Source organism: Bombus vosnesenskii, unplaced genomic scaffold, assembly GCF_011952255.1.
Source record: "Bombus vosnesenskii isolate JDL3184/JDL3185 unplaced genomic scaffold, Bvos_JDL3184-5_v1.1 scf7180000013319, whole genome shotgun sequence".
NCBI lineage: Eukaryota > Metazoa > Arthropoda > Insecta > Hymenoptera > Apidae > Bombus > Bombus vosnesenskii.
In genome coordinates, this window is record NW_022882964.1 from 269700 (window position 1) to 294788 (window position 25089).

Sequence of the window (25089 nt, forward strand, 5' to 3'; positions counted from 1 at the left end):
TTTAGAATTTATTAGTACGCATTAATTTTACAAAATATATCAGAGTAATACACATAATTGTATCGTATGTGTATTCAGTTTCGATTTTATTCTAATACTGAAATATAAAATTATCGGTACGTAGAAATATACAAAATTGCTCTATATTTATCAATAGCGAAATCTCTTATTACCAGAACATATCATATGTTAAGAAATACTTTAATATCAGTACATTTCTTATAAACATGCGTCAACAAGCAGAAGACATTAAACATAATACAGAATTTGACAGACGTTGATTTATAATACAGTCTTTGGATAAAAACACATCCACCACGTACGCGATAAACTTGACTTATTCATCGCTTAGTGCTATGTTTCTTTTTCTTGTTGTTGTTGAGAGATCGTGTGCTAAAACCGTTTGAAATCGAACGTTTTGCTCGAGCACACATAGCACGTATATATATATTTTTAACTGTGCACCTTGAAGCAATTTCTTAACATCAACTTTCTTAAAGCTACACGTTTGTAACGTATCCTCCATGTTACTATGTTAATACATCTATTACACAGTAATTTTTGTAATAACATACGTCTCAGGTCTTTAATTTAACATTGATACTATGTCAACGCTATTCTCTATCTATAAATCTCTGAACCTTTTGAAACGTCACGTTATATATTACAACTACGTGAGTGAGAGCAGTTCAAGCGGTCTGAAGAAAAAGAATGTCACTGAACACGTTTGAGCAAAACCGCGCACATACAATGTGTGGAATCAGAGAGGCATAAGACCAGTCCTCGTAGTTGGATTACGTGCCATGTATATGTCCATATCATGATCGGTCCAATTGTTCTCTTCGTAATTATTAAGGGTGTGCGTTGAATCGGCTATGCTGTATCTGCTACCTGGTCTTGGTGGGTTTTGCTCCAGTGTTCGATTACACGATCTTGGCCTTTGCCTTCTAGACGAAGAATGCGGTGGCACGTGACTGGGTGAAAAGTTCGTTCGCGATATTCTGTCAGAAGCTGCGGCCAAAGATTGTCGAGATTGTCTCAACTCTGGACAAAACGAAATATTACATTAAGAAGCGGCAGATGCGTCTATTTGTTTTACGTATCGGATAAGTTGGTCAGGAAAATCTCACCTGATCTTGTGTTAGCGAGATTGGAAGTCAAAGTGTTGTTTGCAAAGTATCTCGTCGATGTGTTAGAGAAACTGTGCTGAGATTGTCCATCGACTACGGAACGAGTCGATACTTTTCCGCTGTAATGTCCTGTCTGTGATCTGACATCGTCGATGCAAGAAGCTCTAGTTATCGAACCTAGAAACAGACTGTTCTAAAATATATATATAAATTTTTATAACAAATTGAATATCTTTCTTCTACAATGGTATTCTATATTATATATATATATATATATATATATATCTGTAGTATTCCAGTATTCTATATACAAGTTCCTTTAATATTTATACTCTTGAAACTTTCTTCTTTCTTTTTTTCTGTTTTCTTATACCTTGTCGATCAACGGGGAATATCCTTGGCCTTGGTATGCTTCTGTTACTGTATGCAGATACTTGATCCCATTCTTTTTGAGCATTATAAGCACTGAGTGTCGCCATTGATGACAACGGCCCACCAGGGCTGGGTGTCGGACCAACGTTGGAACAACAATTCACAGGTAAACCAGTAATGGGTCCTCCCATTTTTGTCTGATCAATACTGTGAAGAGTATGAAGTTTTCTGGCCCTTCGCCGATTCGCAACAATAAATATTATCACTGCTACCACTATAGTGGCGCATATGGCTGCACTCGCAGCGATAGTAATTTTATCCATGTTGGACGTAGGCGAGTTTTCCGTTCTTACCTCCTTGCATTGATTGTAGGGCACGTTTGCAGGAGTGATGTTTGTTTCTTCCAACGATACTACGCACACTACGATACATTCCTGCGAGATAAAACGTATATAGATAACTTTAAGAACGAGCAGCTATAATTTATTATTACAAATACACAAGGAGGAAACGGGTTTTTCAAAATGCGTAAATTATTAAAATGTTTACTTGTGATTTTTCGATAATTGCGCAGCTTGCAAACGTTGTTTCAACGTTTTGTCCTTAACGAGTTGTCCTTGACGAATTCATAGTCGATTAACATTCCTAGTAATAAACTTTCGCACTCTTGTACGCATATGTATCGTGCTTGATACGTTTAGATAGGACAAGACGTTTAGTCGACTATGCATTTATAACGCTTTCGGAGAAGTGGTTTTATCGATTTACCGAGACGATCGAAAAGTGGAAGCAACGTTTGCGGCAACCTCTTTAAATTACAGGAATAAATGCTGTAAGCTAGCGAAAATAATTTTACCTGCGAAGGAACGTTCTTGATTTTGAATTCACGTTCACTGGCCTCCAAAGGCGGTGCCTGCTTGAAACTACTGTCGCCAAACAATCTATAAATTACTTTGAAACCTAAAATATTCGTCGCTTCCGTGTCCCAGTATATAATCACTGCGTTATCTTGTCTGAGTACGTCCTTGACGATAATATCTTTGTCGGTGAATTTTGATTTATAAAGTGGCGAACCAAGTACCAAGGGTGGTCTTGGTTGATGTTGCTGCAATTGATCCTGAATTTGTTTCGGCGGGGTTGGTGTGGTCCTCATTATCACCACGTTTCCTGTTCGCGCAACGGTTGGCCTGTTGGTGATGGTTCTTGGTGTAGTGGGAAATGGTGTCTCGGTTTTTTGGAATTCCGTTGTGGAAGATACAAGCGCTGTCGTTGATACGGTCGTAGTTGTTGCAGTAGTAGTAGTAGGTAGGTTAATCGACGGTCGAGTGGTTGGATTGTAACCGTTGGCTACTATAGCGGATCCTGTAGGTTCTCTCGTGTCCACGCTTTCTACCGTTCCGATTCCGATTATCTCTGGAGTTCTTTCGCAGGTCATTTCTGTGAATAATAATAATAATAATAATAATTGGATAGAGTATACGGAGGACGTGTCGGCTAAAACTAAAACCGACCTGGTCTAAAACTACGAGCTGGTCACCGTGGAAAAAAAATTCTAATCTATAAGAAAACAAACGAGACACGATACAGCGATATATCGTTATATATCGGTAGGTAAAATAATAACAAATAATAAGATAAAGATACAAACATTTCTTACAATCGGAATACCGTTATGGTTAGCATATTTTTGAAGCGTATTTTTTCATACAAATTGCATGATTTCGTATGTCTGGTTTTTCACGTTATTCGTCATGGCTTTAAAAGGCGATTCTACGCGTTCGGATCGGCGAAGATCCGTTAAAAAGGCGAACCACAAAATTGACCTCGAGCATGATTTTCTCTGTTTCATCGTACAGTGCCGATCGCGAAGAAGAAGAGTGCGAAATATGGAGTTACGCGAATCGCGAGTCGATCATTCTCTTGGGAGAATCGTTAAAGTCCCATTAGCGCTTATACACGGCACACGTATATCGGATCCAGACGCAGGGAAAATAGCGTCTATCGTTGCACGTGGATGTGCACCGATCCGAGGGAGTAGAATCACCTGCCGTCACGCGTTCCATTCGCAAAAGTAAAGGCAAAGAGTATATTTTGCTCGTCACGTTGGAAACTTTTGACGGATCGCTTTATCTCGAATTACAGTATGGGTTCCTTTAACCCTTTGCACTTTCGTGTCGGGTATGACTCGACGGCAGTTTTTATCTCAGGAGCTGCTTCGTCGAGTCCGACGTTCTTTCAGTGCCACCTTTTTTTTGTGAAACGTGCGAAAGAAAACCAAGATCGCATCCTGGAAATTGTTTCAAGGTATATCATACGCTTGAAAATTACAAGACACAACAATAGCGCGAGTAAAACCGATATTTAAGCGAATTTGTTTCTTCGTCTATTTATTTGAATCGTCTTATTTTTTAGTCGAGGTAAATTTCAAATAAAACGCTCGAAAGCGTTGGGAGCTTTTGGTAACGAAATTCGAAATAAAATTCGCAGTGCAAAGGGTTAACGGCGGATATACGGCATTTTACGGCATTACACGACATAACACAGCAACCACCGCGCAGAAGTTAAAACACATACTTTTCCACTTATCTGCCACTAACGTGCTACCGTTAACGATCGTTAACCGTTAATTAATCGTATATCACCTGCTGTGTCGATGTTGTAAAAGCTTTTATCTTGCAAGTTTTGCGGACTTCCGCAGAATTGCGGCTTGCGTTCCCGACTAGTGACTTGCAAGTCTCTGGTTTTTATCCAGTCGACGATCCACCGTAATCTGCAATCACAGACCAGAAATCGGCCTCCTAAACTCAGACCTCGAAGCGTTCCGTTTAGTCGAGCTAGAGCTTCCTCCGGAACGGTTGACAAAGGATTTCCATCGATCGCTAGCAAAGTTATCGACGGATTCTTTTGAAACGCGTTTATCGGCAACTCCGTTATCAGATTGAATCCTATATCCAGCACCTGGATCAGGACAGAGATTGGAAAATCGTAAGAAATTCGAATTATTCTATCTACTTTACGTTATCATTTGTTATTTGTTAGGTTTAAAGCGTATAGACGGAGAAAACTCGATTGTACTCGTAGAGAGAAGAGGGAGTTTGTAGTTTGCGGAGAACTATAGAAAAATCGATTTATTCCATCGACGTTGTCATTGACGTTGAACTATCAAACGTCCGAGTTTCGCTTTACGCTTTCTTATTTCGCTCTTCGTTACGTTTGAATCGTAAACAATCGAGTTGAACAAGCGATTGCCGTCTGCGTGATACGAAGCTATCGGGCGAATTGAAATTTCGCAAATTTCATCTCGGTCGACGTTCGTCGGGACTACAGGCCCGAAAATATCGTCGAAACTCACCCTTAGGTCTTGAACGCTGTTGATGGCAGCCGTGGGAAAGTCGGGAATAAGATTGTTCAACAAGCTCAACGAGCTCAAAGTATTCTTGATACCATAAAACGTATCGGATCCGATATTTTGTATCAAGTTCCTCTCGAGATTCAGACCGGTCAACGAATCCAATCCCTCGAAAGCTTTGGTACCGGCGGAGCCGGGCAACTCTCTGATACTGTTCTGCGACAAGTCGAGAAACGCCAGTGTCCTTAAACCTCTAAGCGCTTCGGGAACCTTCTTCTGCCTGGTTCCCTTCAAATTCAAATTTTTCAACGACCTCTCCAATCCTCGAAACGATCCAGGCGCCAAAGTAACTTCGTTGTCGGAAAGTTTCAACGTAACTAACTTTAATCCCGCGAAGGTGTCGTCGTTCACCCTCGTAATTTTATTCATCGAAAGATCCAGCACCGTGAGATTCTTTAGAGTTTTCAGCGTCTCGCTGGGAATCTCGGTCAATTCGTTGTCTTTCAGATTGATGCTTTTCAAACAGCTTTCCTGGCCCCTAAACGCGTGCGCCTCGATACCTTTGATTTGGCAGCCAGATAATTGCATGTTGTTGATTTTCACGGATGAGAACGAATCGTTCCTCAAGATTCCTATGGTGCTGTTGTTGACGTAGAATAGGTCTATGGTGGTTTTGGAAACGTGACGCCGCATAGCGGATAAAAGTTGCTCGTAATCGACGATGTCACATTGTACCGAAAGTTCCCTGGCCAGGTTGTAGTCGCAGATGCAGGAACTCTCGAGATCGACTACGTGTTGCGCCCATGGACAGCTGGAGGTTGCTGCCACGATTGCGATTATGCTTTCGAGTAGCAGCAACACCGTTCGACGTATATCTGAAAATATTGCCATCTCGTCAGATCCGATTTTTCTTTCTTTTTCTCCGACAAATATACCAACTTTGTTCCGAAAGATGCATTAACGACAACAGAGAGGCGTACGGAACAAATTTGAATCTTTTTAGTGGAATACGCGTAATCCTTAATCTCTCTATCGCAATTTTCCATCTCCAAATCCTATAAGCTCGAACTACGATTCGCCAAATTCGATGCGACTAGTCGACGTTCGGTAGTAACTGGCAGTCGGTCGAATATATTCGCGCGTCTTTCATATATCGCAATTTCTAACGGTTGCCTAAAACGATTATTCGTTTTTCCTTTCGAGGGGGTAAATTCGGCCGAGAAAGTGGTACGCGTAGCGATAGGCTGGAGAAACGATCTTCGAGTAGTTTGGGAAACGAAGAAACGTTACCGAGATCGAATACGTGGATTTCCGTGCAATAACCAAGTCGCGTGTCGGCGATCAAGAAACGTTTGTTTGGTCGTTTATAATGGTTAAACGTCGGCCTTTTTTGCTGGCATTTGTTCGAAACTTTGACGATCGTTATCTCGTATTTAGGCAAAAATTAAATTAATCCATTCTTTTTTTAGTTTTTCGTAAAAATTTGACAAACGGCTGTTACTTTTTGTCCCTGATAGTAACGCGACTGAGCGCTACGAAGGAGAAGCGGAATTTGTGGCAAGTTACGAAGACGATGTCATATTGGGTTCTTATCGTTGGAAAGTCGGACGAGTAGCGTTCGAAGCCCGCGAAGCGAACTGGGATATCGAACTCGATCGAATACACGATCCCGTGGCTACCAGCGAGCAAGGTGCGTGCGCAATTTCGAAACTCGCGCCGCGCAATTCCTCGTATTCCCGCGATTACGTCGAGTGGTGTGGCAGTGCGCGAGCTCGCCAACTTTGGAACGGGTCGCTACGTCCACTCGAAATACAGCGATCGAAACAACGTGGAAAAAGTAGAACAAAGTTTGCGTACACTTGTAAGTTTAAAAGTAGAACCGGGCTGATTTGGACAGCGGCGAATAATCGAAAATTTATCAAGTATATTTTTTGGCGCAATAAAAGTAAAAGACTCTTGTTCCACGTTTTCCACGTACTTTGGCGTATAGGATACGGTCGGCTGCCGAGATCGCTCGTTCGTATCCGATCCGATACTTTGAAATTCGATTCTACGGAGAAGGAAGCGCGCTACGAAAACGTTTAATTATCCTGCCACGCGGAATCGTTCACTCGCCGTCCGTACCACGATCGCCGAGACGCGCAGCATAGAGTTAGTCGACGGTACAACGTGGTCGTTTCGTTCGATTTTTCGTCGATCGTACGTTCTCGCTCGACCGAATATGGGTCTGTAGACGCGGAAAGGACGAACGGCCGATATATACGTGGAACGTAGGACTGGGATACAACGGTTATCGAGAACCATAACGCACGAGCAGACCAAAGTTGCGCAGCCTAAACGAACCGCGACGAGCCAGGGTCCATAGACCGAACCCGTTACGAGTCAATGGCCGGAGTAAACGTACGTCCTCGCGCCGATATGGGTTCTATCGATGCCAGTCGACCAACGGTGTACGAATTCCTACCGAGATCGTCGGCCTACCGCTCTTCTTTCCATTCGAATTTTCCTACGTTTAGACAGAGCGTACGAGTATTCTCGCGGCAACGTCGACGATATTTTCAACGATTCTGCGAACGTATACGAAAGTTAGCGCGTGCGTTTGGCACGGTTCGCGAAAGTGTTTGCATCTGGTAGGATCGTGTTCGTCGTTTATCGTGCTCGAGCTACAGTCGCTAACCAGAAACGTTTTCATCGTTTAGTCGCGTTAATATCGTAACCAAAGTCGGTGAAACTTTCGAGCGTTTCGCTTCTAACCGATTCGAAGTTTTCCGTAAACGCGGAAAAAGTTGCGAGAAAACTTGCTGCGCGTTTCTTTCGCAACTTGTCTCCCCTAGCACGTATATATTTAACAGCGAGGAGAATAGCCATGGTTGCTTGGAACGTTCTATAAGATCAAGGTTGCGATCGGTACAATTGTTCGGACATTCTTTCCAGAGATATTGGAAAGTGCAGAGTGGCTGATAGAAAGGGAATCGTTGCACGACGGAACCTTTAGCTTAAACTCGAACTTTATTTCTCTCGGTCTACGATAAGATCGACGAGTAAGTCGTTCGTCGAACGGACCTAACGGCAACGATACGAAGTATTTTCGAAAAATTGTAACAATCGTTGGTTGGTCGCTTAACGAGAGAATTCACTCGTGGATTTACCGCTTACTTTTAAACTATATCTGTCCGGCATCTGTTACGATATATCGTCGTATCGTTACGAACTATAGGAAAATCGCAAAGATAGCATAATCGAGGAAGCGTTTAATTTTCTTTCTTGGCCGATCTTTTCAAATTTTTTCAAATTTTCCTCCGTTCGTTACGATCTCACAGTCGACATTTTTCCGACTTTTTCGAAAGGATGAAAAAGGATGAAAAAAGTTATTACCCCGTTTGTTTCGTCGTTTATGCCCGTTTTAAATCGGCGCCGAAATTGCGTTAAAAAGATAAATAGAGCATCGACGTTGATACAACGAGGGTAGATAGTTCGATCCGAGAGAGTCGATTTCTTTATGGAAATGAAATTTTCTATAATTTAGAAATGGAAATTAATCGGAATTATAGTAATAAATTGTAAGACGAATCCGAATCGTTTCTCAATTAAAATAATAAGATAGATGTTAATCGCACGGTAAAAGGAGAATCGTAATCACCTGCTCAACTGGGTTGTCGCATTTTTCTACGCCTCGATGATTCCGTATCTACCGCTGACAACTAAATTTTACCTATACTTTCCTCCGTTTAATTTATACGTTTCGAGGATATTCGTAAAATGGAACGTGACGTTACTGTAATATGCGCGGTTTGGTTTCACAAATGCCGGATAGTCGATTTCTCGATTAAAACAAATTACGTACCGTAAATTACGAAAGGCGATTTAAGTTACCTGGATAACTCGTCGATCAAGTTCAATTTTAATAACGCGTACGCGTACGCGCACGTAGGAATCTTTCTTTCCGTACAAAGTCTAGGACGTGGATCTTCGATTAGACGAGTTTTATTCAAATAGGAACTGAAAAACGGTATAAAATCCTCGAGAAGCAAAATTATTTCCAGCGAAAAAATTTTAATGGATTCTCAAATCGCGAGATTTGTTACTGTTACACGTCTCTTTCTTCTACGTCTATGCGATATCGCAAACAGTTACGCGCGATATTAGAAACATGCGATATTAGAGATATGCGCTGGAAATGGAAATATGGAAATATTGAGCGGTGCGTTGGGTAAAATTTTGTTTGAAAAATAGGTAAATACGCGGGGTAGAGTCGTCGTTTTGAAAACTCGCATAGTCTAGCAGTAGGTGGTAGCCTAAAGCTTAACGAGACTAATAAGCGGCGGCGTAATGTAGAGTTAAAAGATGCCGGAAGTTGTTCGGTAGGCAAGATGGTCGAATTTCTAGAGCGGAGTCAACGGTTCGAGTCTTATTACGGGTTCAGGGAAACGGAATAAGAACAGATCGGAATACCTAATTAATTAACGTGCTCGTCACGGCGTTGCATCTCGGAATACTTGTTAATGGGAGCACAGGAGCGCGTACCACTCGCTATACCATATTATACCATTATCGCGATCGTCTATCGCTCGGCCAATTTCCCTTGGTAATTAATAACAGCCGTTGTCACGAACCATTCGTTGAGACGATTCGCTAAATCCGTCTACATCGGTGTTGCAGCGGTAATCGCACTCGAGCGCACATCCGTCGATCGAATTATCGGCGATAAACCAACTATCGGCGTGGAACTAACGCGATCGAAGGAAAATATTTTCTTTGGTCGGAGAGATTCGGTAGGCGTTGAGTCTCGACTACGAGGCTGTTGTTATTCCGCGTTATTCGAGTAACTCTTCGTTTGCCACGGGGTGGTCGATTTTTCCCGCACGCAGAAACGTTCGAAGCGAGAACAATTTCGAGAGCAAGCGTGGTTACGTTACAAAAATATCGATGGTCGAGTAGAAATTTGCTCGTTCGAATAAAGTAACCTCTCGCGTCAGATCTCGTTCGTTACCCGATCCTGTTGTTTTAACAGGATCGCACGAACGAGAAATTATTCGAAAATGATTTCTAAAATAAAAATGTTATTTTCTTTCGAAGGAAACATGGCCAAGTCTGGTTAACTGCGACGGTGTCTTTGGACCGTAAATGGCCACGACAGGTGGTGGAATCGGATTTGGATCAGGTTGCGTAATTTAAAGAAATACTTTTACCGATTACTCGCGAATACTTGCGAAAACTGTTACGACCGTCGATAGCAACGACTCGACGATACCGATCGGCGCTTAAAAGTCCAACGTACGATCAAGGGTTGTCGAGCGAAGGAAAAACGTTGCCGTGGATTCGACCAGTTACTCGATTCTTAGGAGCGTGCAAATCGTATACAACCGACGCGATAATAATTACCATTCTTTGAAAATCCATTCGACGAGGTATCAAATTTTACCGGTAAAGGTATTTCGGTATTGATGTCGCGTTGCCCGACGCGCGTAATACGTCTAGTTATCAGACTGTGACAGAACCAAACTCGGAATAGTTATTACGATAGTTGCTGCCTTGACAGAGAAACCTCGCCGCTATTATCGTGGGATGGTATTTATATTTTTCAGAAAAATATCGACGTTTTCCAACGTCACGCGCGATTTAGAATTGGCGCGTACACGTATACTCGTTAAATTCGATTCGATTTGCTCGTTACTACGAGGTAGATGGCAGAATAGACGATAGGATACACCTTGAAATATGTTTTTCCACGCATACGATCGTCGCTCGGCTATGCAAAGTATCGCGAAAACAGCGAGAGAAGACGTCGAGCGAAAAAGTTTTTAATAATAAACGAAGAAGAAACGTATCGGTGGATGGTAGCTTGGACCGGATCGACGCGTTCTGCTCGATAACAAGGTCGAAGGCGACAGCGTCTCTAACAAAAAGAAAAGTATATATCGTCTCGAAGCAGGGGAAATAAAAATAAAAAATTGTCCAAAGAAACGAGAAAACGAATCGGAGAATTCCGCGAGTATTCGATATCCGTGCACGCAACAGGATATAGGGGAAAAAACGTCAGGCAAATCGAGGCAGTTGGGCGATTTTGTTCTCTCTAAACATCGAAAGCAACGATCGGGTGAAAGTTATTCTTTGTCGCGTGGTATTTGCGAATACGCGCGCGTCCGAGATCATTTGGTAGGACGAGCGCTGGCATTCCAGCGACGTACTTGACCGGCTCGCCTTTCGTCTCCAACGATCCAACAACGACCAAAATTATCGTCCGACGATAAAATTCTGCGTGTTCTCGATACGCCCGTCGGTGGCTCGGTCCGAAGCCGCGACAACTTTCTCGAGATTCGTGAAATTTTTAGCTGGATCGTGCAAAAGTAGCGAATTCTTCCAGCTCTCTGGGTAGATTTTCCGACCTCGACGAGTTTTCGCGCGGAAATTGCGCGCGATTTACGGTTACGCGTTTACGCCGCGTGCAAAATGCCTCGTTGTTTCATTCATCCGCCGATACATGGAGAAATATAGGAGACACGCGTTTAGTCGGCCCGTAGTTGCCTACGGAATTCGCGCCTTTCACTTTCGTTCTCTTTCGGTGTTCCGTTTTGCTCCTACGAGCGAAATATATCCAGCAGCGCGTTATTAACGAAGATTTATGCAAGATAGAGCGCGCTTTGGAACGTCGATACGACGTTGCTGTTAACCGCCGGTTCACCCAGTGTCGATGTTGGTCACGCGTAAATAGCCTTTTCTCACGGTATTGTTTTACGTTTTTTCAAACACCGCTCTCCTCGTTCGTTTAATCTCGTTCCTACGGATTCCAGGTAGGGCCGACTCGTCGTTAAGTTCGCGAGTCGTAAAGCAATTTACGCTTGATACGCGAAAAGGTGGCAGGCCGCGACTTTTCAGGCCAGATATTTTTCTCAGGAAAAACGCGTTTTATCACGATTAGTTTCCCGTTGCGATACGAAGCGGAAGCTGGATACAGTGACTCGCCAAAGTATTAGAAAATTAGTATCTACCGGTTACCTGGTATTGTACCGGTTATACGAAACAGTTTGATATTTCGCTTTGATATATTGCAACTTGTAGCGTCATCGCACTTCCCTTGTAATTTCCGTTGTAACGTCGATGGTTCTAAAGTCGTTTTAAACACGCTGGAATCTGTACGAAACGAAATACGAAAATGATCGACGGGGTCGATGCCAAATTTAACGATACCGATGCAATTAGCGCGATTAAATTTTACGATCTGCGAAACTATATTATATAATAGCAAATATAAATACCAAATAAAATCTTAATCCAACGAAATTTCCCTTGAAACCACCAAAGAAAAAGGTACGAACGTAACGGAGAAGAGGAACGATATTAGGAGGTGGATATCGTCGGATTTTATACGGCGAACCGTGCGTACCAAGTACTTTTCTTGGCGAATCGCCGGACTTTCCATATTCGCGTAACGGTTCGTGCTACCAGTTGGAACAGTATGCGAAACAAACCATGCGAGTACTGTTAACCGCTCCATCTCGCGAGCAAACGCGTTACGGCAGGAGTTTTCTCGGCTGTGACAGAGACCTCGGTATTGTTCGGTATCAATGCCAGCTCGATCCCCGATGCTATCGTCTCTCGGATATCGTTGCTCTCTTCCTTAGATCTTCGTACCGTGCGATTTGAAAATCGAGTCGCGAAAGTCTACGTTTTACGCCTGTCGAATTTTGCGTATCCGACCGACCGGCGTAGCCCAACGAGCTAAAAACGCGCTTTCTCGTCAAATTTCTATTCGTGTTCGTTCGTACCGACAAATCGGCGCGAGTATCGTCGAGTACGTATTCGCGGAAGGAATTAAGAGAATCGAAGCCTGCCGTTTTTGCCATTTCACGTAGATTTTATCGAACGTGTTATTCTTCTAACGCCGTATCTTGCTATCTTTTTACCGTTTTTCTCGACGAAGGTGAAAGTAAATAAAATTAATTACGTATAAAATTGGTAACATTTGGAAACGTAACGCGCGCGAGCCTGGAAACGGGCGAATCGGCGCGCAAGTGGAATTCGATTGGCGCGATACAAGGTTCGTTTCGTAATTGGAAATTGCATAGTGGAAACTGTCGAACGACGAGAAAAGACGCGTTTCCCTGTGACGCCGCCGCTCGTGTACGAACCGGACAGGAGGATATTACCGGTAACGCAACGCGCTATTCCCGCGATTGCCGTTCCATTGGTTCCGCTTGTCTCCGACGATCGAGCATCGTCGTTCGTTCGAGAAATCAAGCGCGAGACTCGCGTCCAGTTTCTCAACGAGTGCAAATATCGTGATATAATATAATCGCGGTGGAATCGAAAGCGGTCGACTCGGTGTTACTCTGCGACGCGACGGTGACATTGGTTACGCTGTCACGGCGTAACGCGACGACATTAACCCTTCGACGCTCGACGTGGCGCCGCGTATACGCGTGTTCCTAGCGTGTATTGCGCTACCTTTATAACGATATATATGTTCGTAATAATAATAATAATAATAATAATAATAGTAATAACGATATCATCGTAGTACGTATACGCGAGTAGGTGTAAAAACCAAAATAACGTATACGTTAGGATAAAAGTTTCGTCGAACCAAGGATCGATCGCTGGATGAGAGAATTTCGCGAAATTCGGCTTACAAGACTTGGAAACGCTCAAACGCGACGACTTGGAAACAAACTCGATCGACGAGTTATCCTAATTTGCGAAATGCAAATTGCTACGTCTTATGACGAACCGAAGCGATTAACAAATACGCGAAACGCGCGCGTTGCTCGAAAATGTAAGATAAAAGACGACGCGTCGTGTCTGCGATCCGATAGAAATATTTATTTACCTTTGGTTTCTCGCTCTGTCGAAATACGCATTTACGCGAACATCGGTGATTCGGCAATTACCGATCTGTTCGAACGACGGTAAAATTACTTTCGCCGTCGTTTATCGATCTACTGACAGATCAATTATCGAACAACTGTACCGATAAAATTACTACCGATAATTATACCGATAAACGATAGTTTGGTAAAACTCGATTATCGACAAACCTAAGAAAGATACGAAAGATCGGGTCGGAGACGAGTTAGAAAATCTTTTACGCCGCGGAAAGAAGAATCCGTCGTGAGTTACGTTGGAGGAACGCAATGTCGGTTTGTTTGATTGCGCGTCGTGAGAATACCACGTACAATGGACGACCGAACGTGAAACGCGCATAGGGAAAAAAACGGAGGCACAATAACTAGGAAACGTAGGATCGTCATCGTGCTAATTACCGGATTCAAAAAACCGTCGCAGCCAGTAGAGCAATCGCTTTTGTAACTGTGAATCTTTCTCCCGAGTCGTTCACCCGCTGTCGCGTCTCCGTCGCCGCGTTTCTCCGCCACCGAGTATCGTCGAATCAATGGCATTACGTATCGAACGTATACGTACGCAGTGAGTCGTAAAAGTTCACCTACAGCCCCCAAATACGAGATATCGCGGTACGTTCGCGCGACGCGCGTTCCTAAGATAAACGCGATAGCTCCGGAAAGAACTGTTTCCCTTTTTTCTTCTCTTTCTTCTCTTTCTTTTATGGAATCGAAGTTCATCCCCTTTGAATATAAAAACTTCGCGGAGAACGTAATTGCGAGGGAAGATCGTGTTAGCAAGCGTCTTAAAAAAAAAAAAAAAAAAAAAAAAAAAAAATGGTCCGTCGTGTAAAAAGAATTCAACGCGCCGTAGCTTGTGAAACTTAAGATTTTCGGTGGAATCGTAAAACCGTAATTAATATTACGCGAAAGTATCAATTAACGTATTTAATTCTGGCAAAACTACAATAGTACTTTCACCTTTCTTTGTACTTTCTTCCTTTGAACAGGAAATCGAACGATGCTTATCACCGATAATTAGCACAATCGGCAAAGATTTCGCAAAGTTTTAAGAACGCGGTTACGCGATATTTATTTTATTTAGCGATATTTACGCAAATCGATACGTAGCTTTCGCCTAGTTACGTTTAAACGAAATATTTCGGAAAAATAGATTATACCGCGACGATTTCTTAAATCTTAGTTCGAAAAACGACAATTTTACTTGATGTCGCGTTAATATCAATCGCTGCGTATCGCAGCGTATTGTACGCATTTGAAGAAGACGGTAGCCGCGAACAGAGTATTCCAGCGATTGCCAAATTTTCGTGAAAATTCTAACGCTTAGCCGGTCTCGCTTTAAAAAGAGACTGGCAAGAGGCGATCGCGTTAAGAAATTTTGAAACAAAGAAAACAAGAACGCAAATTCTGGAGATTATCGGGTTTCTCGAGCGCAATCGCCGCGAGACGTACAAATCCAAAGACTGGAAAAGTCAAAGTATTTTAAAACCGTTAAATTCGTTCTAACGAGCGTTTACTAGACCGGAACAAATCAAAGTTTATTATACTTCGTATCGATCGATTAACCTGATATAAGCGTGGAAATATATTAAAAACGATTAAGATCCGAAAGCACGCTAAATTATTTTCCTTTCCAATTTAACCATCGACTGATCTCGAAGAAACGCGTATTTTCTCCGAATCGAAGATATTTTCTGGACAAGTGGAATTACAGAGACGCACGTGTCCGATTCAAGTTCGTTCGTTGGCTTCGCGTGATCTACGTAACGAAATAGCGACGCGTCAAAGAATGGTAAATGGGCGAATTTTTATCGACCCGATGGTCGTCGATAATGGCGACGGGCGCGAAATCCATTCGCAATTACGCCAGCAGTCCGATGACGGAAGTTAAGAAGCGGTTGCGGAAATGAGAGCTGCGACGTTCGCGCCAAACTCAGTTTCCCTCGACCTTCCTGGGATGTGGGTTAACGCGTACTAACTTTTAACTCTGACGATTCGTCGACGATTTTATCGGACACTGCCGTCCTCCTTTCGATCGTTCCCAACACCGTTTTTACTTTTCGTTTAACTTTTTTTCGAAATTAGTTTCTAACGTCGAAGGTGCTTTCGTTTCGTTTCGTTTCGTTTCGTTTCTGTTCTCCCAACTTTTAAACCTATCGATTCTTCCAACGATCGTTGTCGCGTATTTCCGTAGCAAAGAATTGTCTTTTTGCAAATGCAATTGCAACGTAATCTCTCGTATTGGCCTCGGTGGATCTTGGAGCGAGAGAAAAGTCGACGAGAAATTTTGTAACGCGTACGATTCGCGCGGTATCGATCGGCAACGTATTCCGATAGACTGGGAACATCTCCGGTCGTAAGACGCAAGAACCGAAAAACCATCTCGACGAATCGATCGATCGATAGCGACGAAACGGTCGGCTATTCTGGTTTATTCACCCGTTTCAGGGTTTCACGGCGTAAAAGAGAAATCCCTCGTTTATTAACATTCACTTCTGCGGTTGATTTTCCCAAGTATGCGAAAAACTCGACCACGGAACGATCGTGCGGAGTAGAGCGTAGACCGGCGGCCTTTCTCCGAACGCAACACGATGCAGTTACGAGTAACCGCGAATGGAATTGCTTTCAACCGAGTATGTACGATATACGTATAGAATCCGCGTGCACTATGCTCGTCGATCGTGTATTTCCTCGCGAAGCGTTTCCGACGAGTCGGACGAGATAGAGGAGGCAAGTTGGAAGGAATAAACGGTCTATGCAGAGTGACCGGCGAAAATACGCGCGTCGTACGTTACATCGTATAAAATCGAATTTCGCGAATTTCGTTAGCACCGTTACGAGACGCGATTGCCGCGATCGTATTGACAGAGATTGGACGCAATCTGAAAATACGCAGGGTGAAGGTTACTTTTAAGCAATTTTGCGACGAGCGGAGGATGGACGACGAAAGTAAATATCAGTTACGATTAAAATTTATCTCGCTAAGCTTATCTTATTAAGAAAACGTCGATGTCGTGCATTTTCTCGATAGATCTTTAGAGATAATTGCGTATTACCGCGTAATGATAAAATTTCTTTTCCCCGCGTTAAAGCTATCGAGGTAGAAGTCTCGACGACCTGAGTTACGCTTAATTGAGTAACGTGTAACGTTCGAAAAACGTTATGTTATTTGTTCTGGCTGAACGAACGTGAACGGTATTTAAAAGACACTCATTTTCGAGATCTGAAGCAATGGCGATCGATACATATTCGTGTGGTGATAATTTGTCATTGCTATCGAATGCTATCGTTGGTAATGAAATTACTAATAGCAATTTTATTAGTTTTGAAAACGCCAATAGCACTTTTTTTTTTTCTTGATATTTATACTTCGCATACAACCGTTCTAAAAGCCATTTATACTTTCTGTCTCGAAATCCAAAGTATCGTGGCGCTTCTTTCGCCCGTTAAGTCCCGTTCGAGGTTCGAGTATTAAACGCTTTTTATTCGTGTATAAGGATTACGCACGATTATCGGAGACGTAGGAAGTGCAAGTAACGAAATAGAAGAATCGAAGCAAGAGAAGAATACGGTTGGATGGTCATGGCGAGCAAGCAACTGGGCAAGCGAGCCAGTACCGCCACGCTTGTTGGTCTTTGCACGAGGAAATCGTAGAAATTTCTTCGTAATAGTTGCCAGATAGGACGGAATTATCATAGTCTCCATAATCATTTTTAACGTAAAACTATGTGGAACAGGACGTAACATTTTTCAAGGTTTCTTCTTTTCTAAGACGATCGTTCACGGATCGAGGCAGTAACCTCTGTTCTATTTCTTCTTGCTTCTTTTCCTTTAATTTTATTTTATTCGATACGCGCTCTTTTAATTATCGACGCCTATCGACGCAATCGATCGATATATATGATATAATAATTTTCGATGTAATTTTAACATTCGTTCGAATCTCTACAGAGAGAGAGAGCTCTGTTTTTATACAACATCCAAAGTAATTGATTGAATTCCGCTAAACAAAAAAAAAATAAAATTTTTCTATACGGAAAGATCTCGTTATTCTTGACGATATCGCGAATGTAATTTAAAAAATGGAAGCTAGTAGAGAACGTTAGCATATTATGCGCATTTTCGCACCGCCGAATGACACCGCTCGAATCGTAAAAGGCGGCTCTGTTATAAAGAGCTCGGAGAACAAAGTTTTCACGGGTGAAGCAGCTATTCTGAAATCGATGAGATCCAAGATGTCTATCTTTTAAGCCCATCCTGGCTACGTTGTTACGTACACTAAGTACGTTTCAGCTGAAAAGTATACGGACAGTCGCTTATTTTTCGTATAACGTACCTAAACGTTGCTCGATAAACTTGATAAATTACTCTTTACGTCGTAGCTATCGTACGCTAACGTTACACGGCCAATAACGCTTTGTAACGCGAAACAAGTACCCTAACTATCGCGAATTATCGGTTTATGTCTATCGAATCAAATTTCACACCTTGCCGAATCGACCAGATTTATATGTTCGATTTGAACCAAAATTAAAATCAAAATCAAAACAGTACGCGTTCGATTCATTCGCGGACGGATTTATTTAGCGATATATCACCGGTTGCAAAGTCAATAACAAATTTTTCAAAGAGTAATAATTGTAATTGCCTGATTATTAGATACGTAGAACGTCGCATCTTTCTCTCGTCCGTAGTTAGATAAATATTGTAACAAGTACGCGTGCTGCTACTGAAAAATTGGACGATTCTTCGTGATAAAAGAAAAATTTGTCAAGCAAATTGTTAAACAACGTTAGTTATAGCGGAGTTGAAACGTAAGGCTGAGCTGCGGCTACGCATATACAACGTAAGAAAGCATTAGAACGTAAACCTTGAGGACATATTTCAAAATCAGCAAAACCGACGTGAGAAGGTGAAAACGTGAGAACGTAAGATCCAGCCTATTCTACCTGATCGAGGAATATCTTTTCGAACGTTGGAAAATTATCGCGTCAATTGGAAATTTCGCACAGATCAAAGTGGACGTCGTTGGTGTAACAGGCGAGAAACACACTGTATATATTGGCCTCGTGTAGTACATGGTTCAAGGTCGGCCAGTACACGCCGAAGACGATACCCATGAGGTGTGTGCGTAGGTGCATTCACCCTTTGAAACTTGTTGCTATAACTATACTCGTTCAAGCTGTAGGGACAAACTAGCGAAGAGCTGTGTCTACTATGCAACGCCATCGATAAAAAATCTCACGAAGGAAACTTTTGTTGGATAGACACGTGCCCGGCCAATTTTCATCTTATCTTTTCTTATATCTAAATAACGAACACAATGAGAATGACGACGACGACGGCGGCGATGATGATCGCTTGCTCATAGTGGGAACGGTATACCCACGTTTATAGGAAACGGGCTTCAATTCGATTGTGTGTGATTTTTGTGTTTGTTCTTTAATTCAACGTTTAAAACTTCTTCCGCTCCATTTTTTACCCTTTTCATTTTCTCCTGTATACAACAAATACGCAAGATCGAATTGCCGTTATCTAAAGAATAAAATATATTCAAGCGAGATTTAAATTCAACGTCAATTTCTTTTCATCTAACAATTATAAATAATTTACAATTAAAAATATAAAATTTAAACGACGCTTACGAATATGTCGTGAAACTCGTATTAAATTTCCTTTTTCAATTTCTACGATAATCAGCAATAATTTACAATAATCGATCATTTCCGCTGTACAAAATAGAATTTGCATACGTTGCGTGCATAGAATTTGAACGAGCTTGAATTTAATTAATAAGGCATGAATTTAATCGATGTTTATCCGATTTATTTCTTTGCTTCTATTTTTCTTTTTAATTTATATGATAGATTTTTGAAAGATCGGATGATAGTTATTACACGAGTAACCGATTTAGTGAAATGTATTAATTCAGCTGTAAGCTGTTTGTAAAAAAGACGAGAGAACGATTTTGGACGAAGATGGTATGTACCGTTAAGTATTTTGAAATCGTCGGAACCAACATACCTCTATACCGTATACGATTATAATTGAGCGCAAGAGTTAAATTCTGTGGAAAAAGTCATTGCAATATTAATATCACTGGAGGTTTATTAATAATTATAAAAACTACTTTCAAATAGAGATGCAAAAGTATAGGTTATCCAGAATCCCTCAAAACGGAAACCAGATGAATATTTGACATTTCAAGGGCAAAATGTCTTTGAAAAATTCATATTCGATTCACTTTTCTATACAGTCGACGCTCGAAAATAGATAATAATATGTTGATGACTAATAAGTAGGTTTTTTCAAACACCGTGACAAAGAGCTTAAAATTAATTAAAAATTTAGCAACGTCGCGAGTACGCGAATTTGAAAACTAAACGTAACCAAAACTAGGGAATAATTTATAAATATCCAAAACGCTCCTAACAAAGTTCCTATGAAAAGAAACAGGAAAAGAAACAACACCAAATCGATTCAAATTTCTTTCGCGTCAGAGACACTCGTATCATTACCAAAAATTAAGGAGAAAACAATCGTAACGATTACGAAAAATTTGAAAAATGGAAACGATAAATTGAAAGGAGGAAAACTAACGAAAAATAAATAAGAACGTTCTTTTATACGGCAATATGCACATGTTTATGTACATGTTTTACATATGTGTATATCTAAGAAAATAAAATTGCTATTTCATAATTATCCAATATATGTACATATTTACACGCGGTACCCATAATTCAAAGAAAAAGAAACCAATACAAAAAAAAAAAAAAAAAGAATCCAGATAGGATTTACTTACTCATATTTGTCAGCGTTAGTTTATAGCCAGTTTTGGCCCATGACGTGTTCCGGCGAAGCCGAAATTCGTAGCCAGTTGTTAAAGAAATCACGTAAAGGGACGCAACACGTAGAAACAAAAATCTGTTTTGTACGTGTTACAAGATAGAAGCCATCGAAGCGCTTCCTTGACGGCACCTGTTGTTCCTTGTTCTCGAAACGAGATAAACGAACCTTTAAAATTCCTAGTGATATACTTCCAGTTACCTCTCCTAGCGCGCGTGTGTTACGCGTGTATAGTTCGCGACGTAAATCACCTACTAATCGAATAATTCTTGTTCGAGTGTATAGATCGATAGGAACGCGCGTAACTCACGAACAACGACGCGTTCGATACTGGAGAACCGTTAAGTTCGGCTCGGTAGCATCGGCATCACGGTCTTCCACTAGACTGCAAGAATTTGCCGCTCTTCGACCCCCTCTAGAAGCACGTCTCTCTCCCGTAGCAGTGCAGGTCGAGGTAGGGCAGGATAGAGTGCACAGGTCTTGGAAAAACGAATTTTCGATCGATCCTTCGACCGTCAACTACCGAAACACTGTCCTGATTTTTCGCGCGATCGTTCGATTGGTCGTAGGCGCGCTTTCAGAGTGATATATGGCACGCTCGGTATGGCCAACCTAAAATATTTCGTGGGCACTAGGCATCACCGTATGTCAAGTAAAGGACTATTTAACGTTTCTATTCGGAACGGCTCAACGAATGCCTGCTAATATATAACCAGTATCGAAGAATCGTTACAACGAGGATACGTAAAACGTTAATAATTCGATTGGATATAGTACGTTATAGTACTTGGTCCAAAATATTGAAAGTATTCGAAGTTAAATATTGAAAACTAAAATAAGATTATGAAAACTTTCTCTGGATACGCTATATGCGTTGTACGAAACATTTTGAAATTCCAGTAGCACTCTGGCTATGCTGCGAAACTTTGAAACAAATCCGAAATTATATATAGAAATTACAAGATATTCGGTACAAGTACGATATCTATGTATTTCACAGTGATCGTAAAAGTATTTGAATAGTCAATTATTCGTTATATTAATAAGCTTCGATACTCGTTTCATTACATGCTTAAGATGGTTGTTTATGCTGTATGCTAAGTTTTTTTTTTATTAAACTTTTCATGCTTCTAGTAAATATTTTGTAGCCTCTATATACATATCCAGATTGATTTTAAATTTGACCAATATAACCGTGTCAATCGTCTCGTAAGAGTGCTATAATATGAAGATTTGTCTGTATATGGAAGACGATGACATCTTTCGAACGAACTTTATTTGCCACCACGAAAAGTCTTTGCAGAAACAAAATGTGAACATTTTGTAAAATTTCTGATTTGCATCAAACACTTTCATAGGCGATCTGTCTACAATTTGATATGAAACCATTGATTTATATGAAGAAGCCCGTCGAGGTCCGAAAGGGCAACTGAGGTATCGGTAAACAAATATATAATCATTCCTTGATGCGTTTTAATCATACAAATTTATTCTTATTATCACGATTTCTTATTTCGTTATCATAACGATATTACTGAAAATTGTGAAAACGATTTTCATCGTTATTTTCGTTAGGTTTTTGTATATTTACAAAATAATATTCGCAAATAAGAATATCTAAGATTAATTTAAAGATAATAGTTATTTAAAAATAAATAGTATTTTTCCAATTATTATTCGTTCCATAATCGTAAAGTTTTCCAATAACTTGACGTAGAAATAAACAAAATTCGGATTGTATTAAAAAATAAATACATGATATGAACTTGGACTTTTGATATAAAAGTAGAAAGGTAATATTCTCGAAATGGAGTTATTATTGTACATTAAAGCAACTGAACATAATAATTATATAATAAAAATGATTTGCAGTTAGTACGAAGCAAAAGGTTCTTCGCAATCAATGTAATTACAAAGTGTTGATATCTTGTATCAAAGCGTGCATCGTGCTCCAAATTATGATAAAAACTGCATAAATAAACCTGTTTTATTTCAGAGTGAGCCCAGGATTCCCGGATTCCGTAAGAACATGTATATTGCATCAAAAACTTCAGGTAATATCCTTTCATTATTCTTCGTTAATTCTTTTTTCTTGAACTTGATAGTTTAAAACTAATTTATTATTTATCTTATTATAATATTAATTTGAGAAAAATATGTAACGAAAGGATTTCCTATTAAATTTAGTAAGTAAAGTATTCAAATTACCAATAAACATTATTCCTTTAGATGATGAATTGTTGTATCGAAAAAAAGAAAGCAAGGGAAGAGATGGCGCATAAATCTCAAAGTGCAGATACTGACGAGTTTGAAACAGGTAATTCTTCAAAGATCTGCTTTATATGTACATATGTATATGTTATAAATTTTAAACTAAAATTGAGATGGAAAATTTATTAATTTTTATCTTTGCAGTGAAATCGAATTGTACGCACAAATTTGTAGAATTTATGTTTAGTATCTACATAAAATTGTACTATATTAAAATTTCTTTTTTATTTTTATCTATACATGTATAATGAATTTTGCAGCAACGTATACATAGATTAGATACTTTTTCAAGCTGTGAACATTTATAATATAATACGATTATAAACTTATCCATTGAAAGATATTCCGCATTTTGGACGTAAATTGTCAAAATAATATTATTAAAATAATAAATTAGATAATAAAGGGAAAAACGATACAATAAGAGAAATACAAATTTAAACAATTAAATTAATTATTTACTTTTTAAACGAAACGAAAAAGAAATATTATGTATTTAATTTCTTTCTTAAATCTATTTTACAATAAGATCGTATAATTTAAACAATGTTTTCCGTCCGATTGCAGCAGAATCAGAAGAAGAGGAATTTTTCGAATGCACCTCTGAGGAACCAGCGAACGAGGACGATTCGTCATCATCAAGAGCACAGCAGAAAGCGACACATCTGCTGTGGAACAAACCAGCAGGACGATTAGCCAAACATCCTTCGCTCAAGTATAAAACTTAGTTGTTGCTTTTTTATTTTTATACATTTAACAGCTTTTCAATTTAAACAAATTTCTAGCAAAGCCACGTTTTGTGAGATATTACCTATTGTACATACGTCGACCGATTAATTTTCATGCTTAGAGCGTGAAAAAAATTAAATACCTATCTTCATTTTAACATAGACAATGAAAAGAAATTAAATTTAATTTCACGTTTATAACTTTTTATTTCATTTATTTACTCGCATAATTTTCTTATTATATTTGTATTTAATTACGAATAACGATTCATTTTCAGAAAATTGGCATATAATCGTCAGGGAGGATACAGTGTTAATAATTTATTTTCACTTGTTTGAAGTATCAAACATTCTAGAAAAGATCGATTCATTCAAAGTTATTTTGTGCCGACGCAGGTTTGCTAACTTACTTACACCACCCTATTTTCCGTTCCTATGTAATGACGTGTTCCTGGATAATAATGATTCAAGTCGATTAATATATCAAACAATCTATTTCAATTAATACATAGTCAATATGGCAGACATCGTTGAAAAATCGTCTATAATGAAAACATTTCTTATGATGAAATGCCTCGGTAATAATAAATTTCCGTGGAATAATTTTCGTAATTTACGCGTTAAACAAACGAATTCATTTATGTGTTATGTGCACGTGTTATGTTTCGTGGAACGTGGCTTTCGTAGGTATAGATATACCATTATTTGAAATAATAGATATAGTAAATCAACTCTCCAATAGTATCGTTATAGTTTACTGTAGTAACTTATGTTAGACCACACTTTAGAATAATTACTTTTATTTTCTGTTTTACATTCTTCGTGATACGAATTAACAGTAAAATTTAATTAAATTAAAAATTTCAAAACTAAATCATTTCATTTTTAATTGCTATAGTCACAAATGATATGAGGCTGAGAAATAAAAATACTTAATCAAACGATCATTTTGTTCAGATTAATCCAAACTGGAGATCCTCTTTATCTGCCGATAACACAGGATCCTGTACCAAAAACAGAAGATCAACTTGAGGAAGATGCCCAAGTGATGATGCAGCTTGGAACTAGCAAACATGCTTCGGAAATGCGGGCCAGATTAATGAGTGCCTCATTATTGTCCGATATGGAGTCTTTCAAGGTGAAAATACAAAAATAAGTTGTGCAGGGTATTTCACAAATAGATGATCAAACTTTGACACCATATTTTACTCATCCTAGGAATGAAAGGAAATCATATATATAGGTACTTTTTATTTACTTCGAAGATTTATATAAATAGCTGTCGCACGCGAGCACTACCAACACTTTTTACCTGTGAAGATATCTGAAAATAATTTAATTTATAATAATTAAACTGCGGATATTTCTGTAATTTTATATTTCTATAATCTAATTAAATCGTTATATTTAATTAAAGAATGATTTAATTAAAGAAATAGAAATCTAACAGAAATTCGTTTTATCTACTAAAAAAATATAATAAATACTCTACTTTGGGTATTTTATATATTTTTTATATTACATGCATTCTGTGC

At 39.8% G+C, this 25089-nt stretch overlaps 2 protein-coding genes across 3 annotated transcripts in view; one reads left to right on the top strand and one right to left on the bottom strand.

The window, feature by feature from the left end:
- The window catches only part of LOC117235647 (rab3 GTPase-activating protein catalytic subunit), a 33604-nt gene that overhangs the window by 3921 nt on the left and 4594 nt on the right, over positions 1-25089 (top strand). Inside the window, exons 7-10 of one of the 2 annotated variants that reach the window (XM_033497878.1) lie at positions 22552-22609; positions 22785-22872; positions 23394-23541; positions 24512-24692. In XM_033497878.1, coding sequence (XP_033353769.1) covers positions 22552-22609; positions 22785-22872; positions 23394-23541; positions 24512-24692 — 475 coding nt within the window. The remainder of the gene's footprint in view (positions 1-22551; positions 22610-22784; positions 22873-23393; positions 23542-24511; positions 24693-25089) is intronic. The other variant, XM_033497879.1, reaches the window with a different exon arrangement.
- On the bottom strand, positions 61-21104 carry LOC117235648 (vasorin). Its single transcript, XM_033497880.1, has 7 exons — positions 20512-21104; positions 4855-5726; positions 4145-4460; positions 2359-2939; positions 1504-1936; positions 1131-1307; positions 61-1044 (listed from the first exon to the last, which is right to left on the bottom strand). Exons 1-7 carry the CDS (start codon positions 20513-20515, stop codon positions 761-763), a joined length of 2667 nt encoding a protein of 888 aa, XP_033353771.1. The 5' UTR covers positions 20516-21104; the 3' UTR covers positions 61-760.

What these genes read in the sequence shown, in the direction of transcription:
- LOC117235648 (XM_033497880.1), bottom strand. An exon ending in ATTCCCCGTTGATCGACAAG is followed by an intron (nt 1,308 to 1,503) that starts GTATAAGAAAAC and finishes GTCTGTTTCTAG; the next exon opens with GTTCGATAACTAGAGCTTCT. An exon ending in TCTCGCTAACACAAGATCAG is followed by an intron (nt 1,045 to 1,130) that starts GTGAGATTTTCC and finishes CGTTTTGTCCAG; the next exon opens with AGTTGAGACAATCTCGACAA.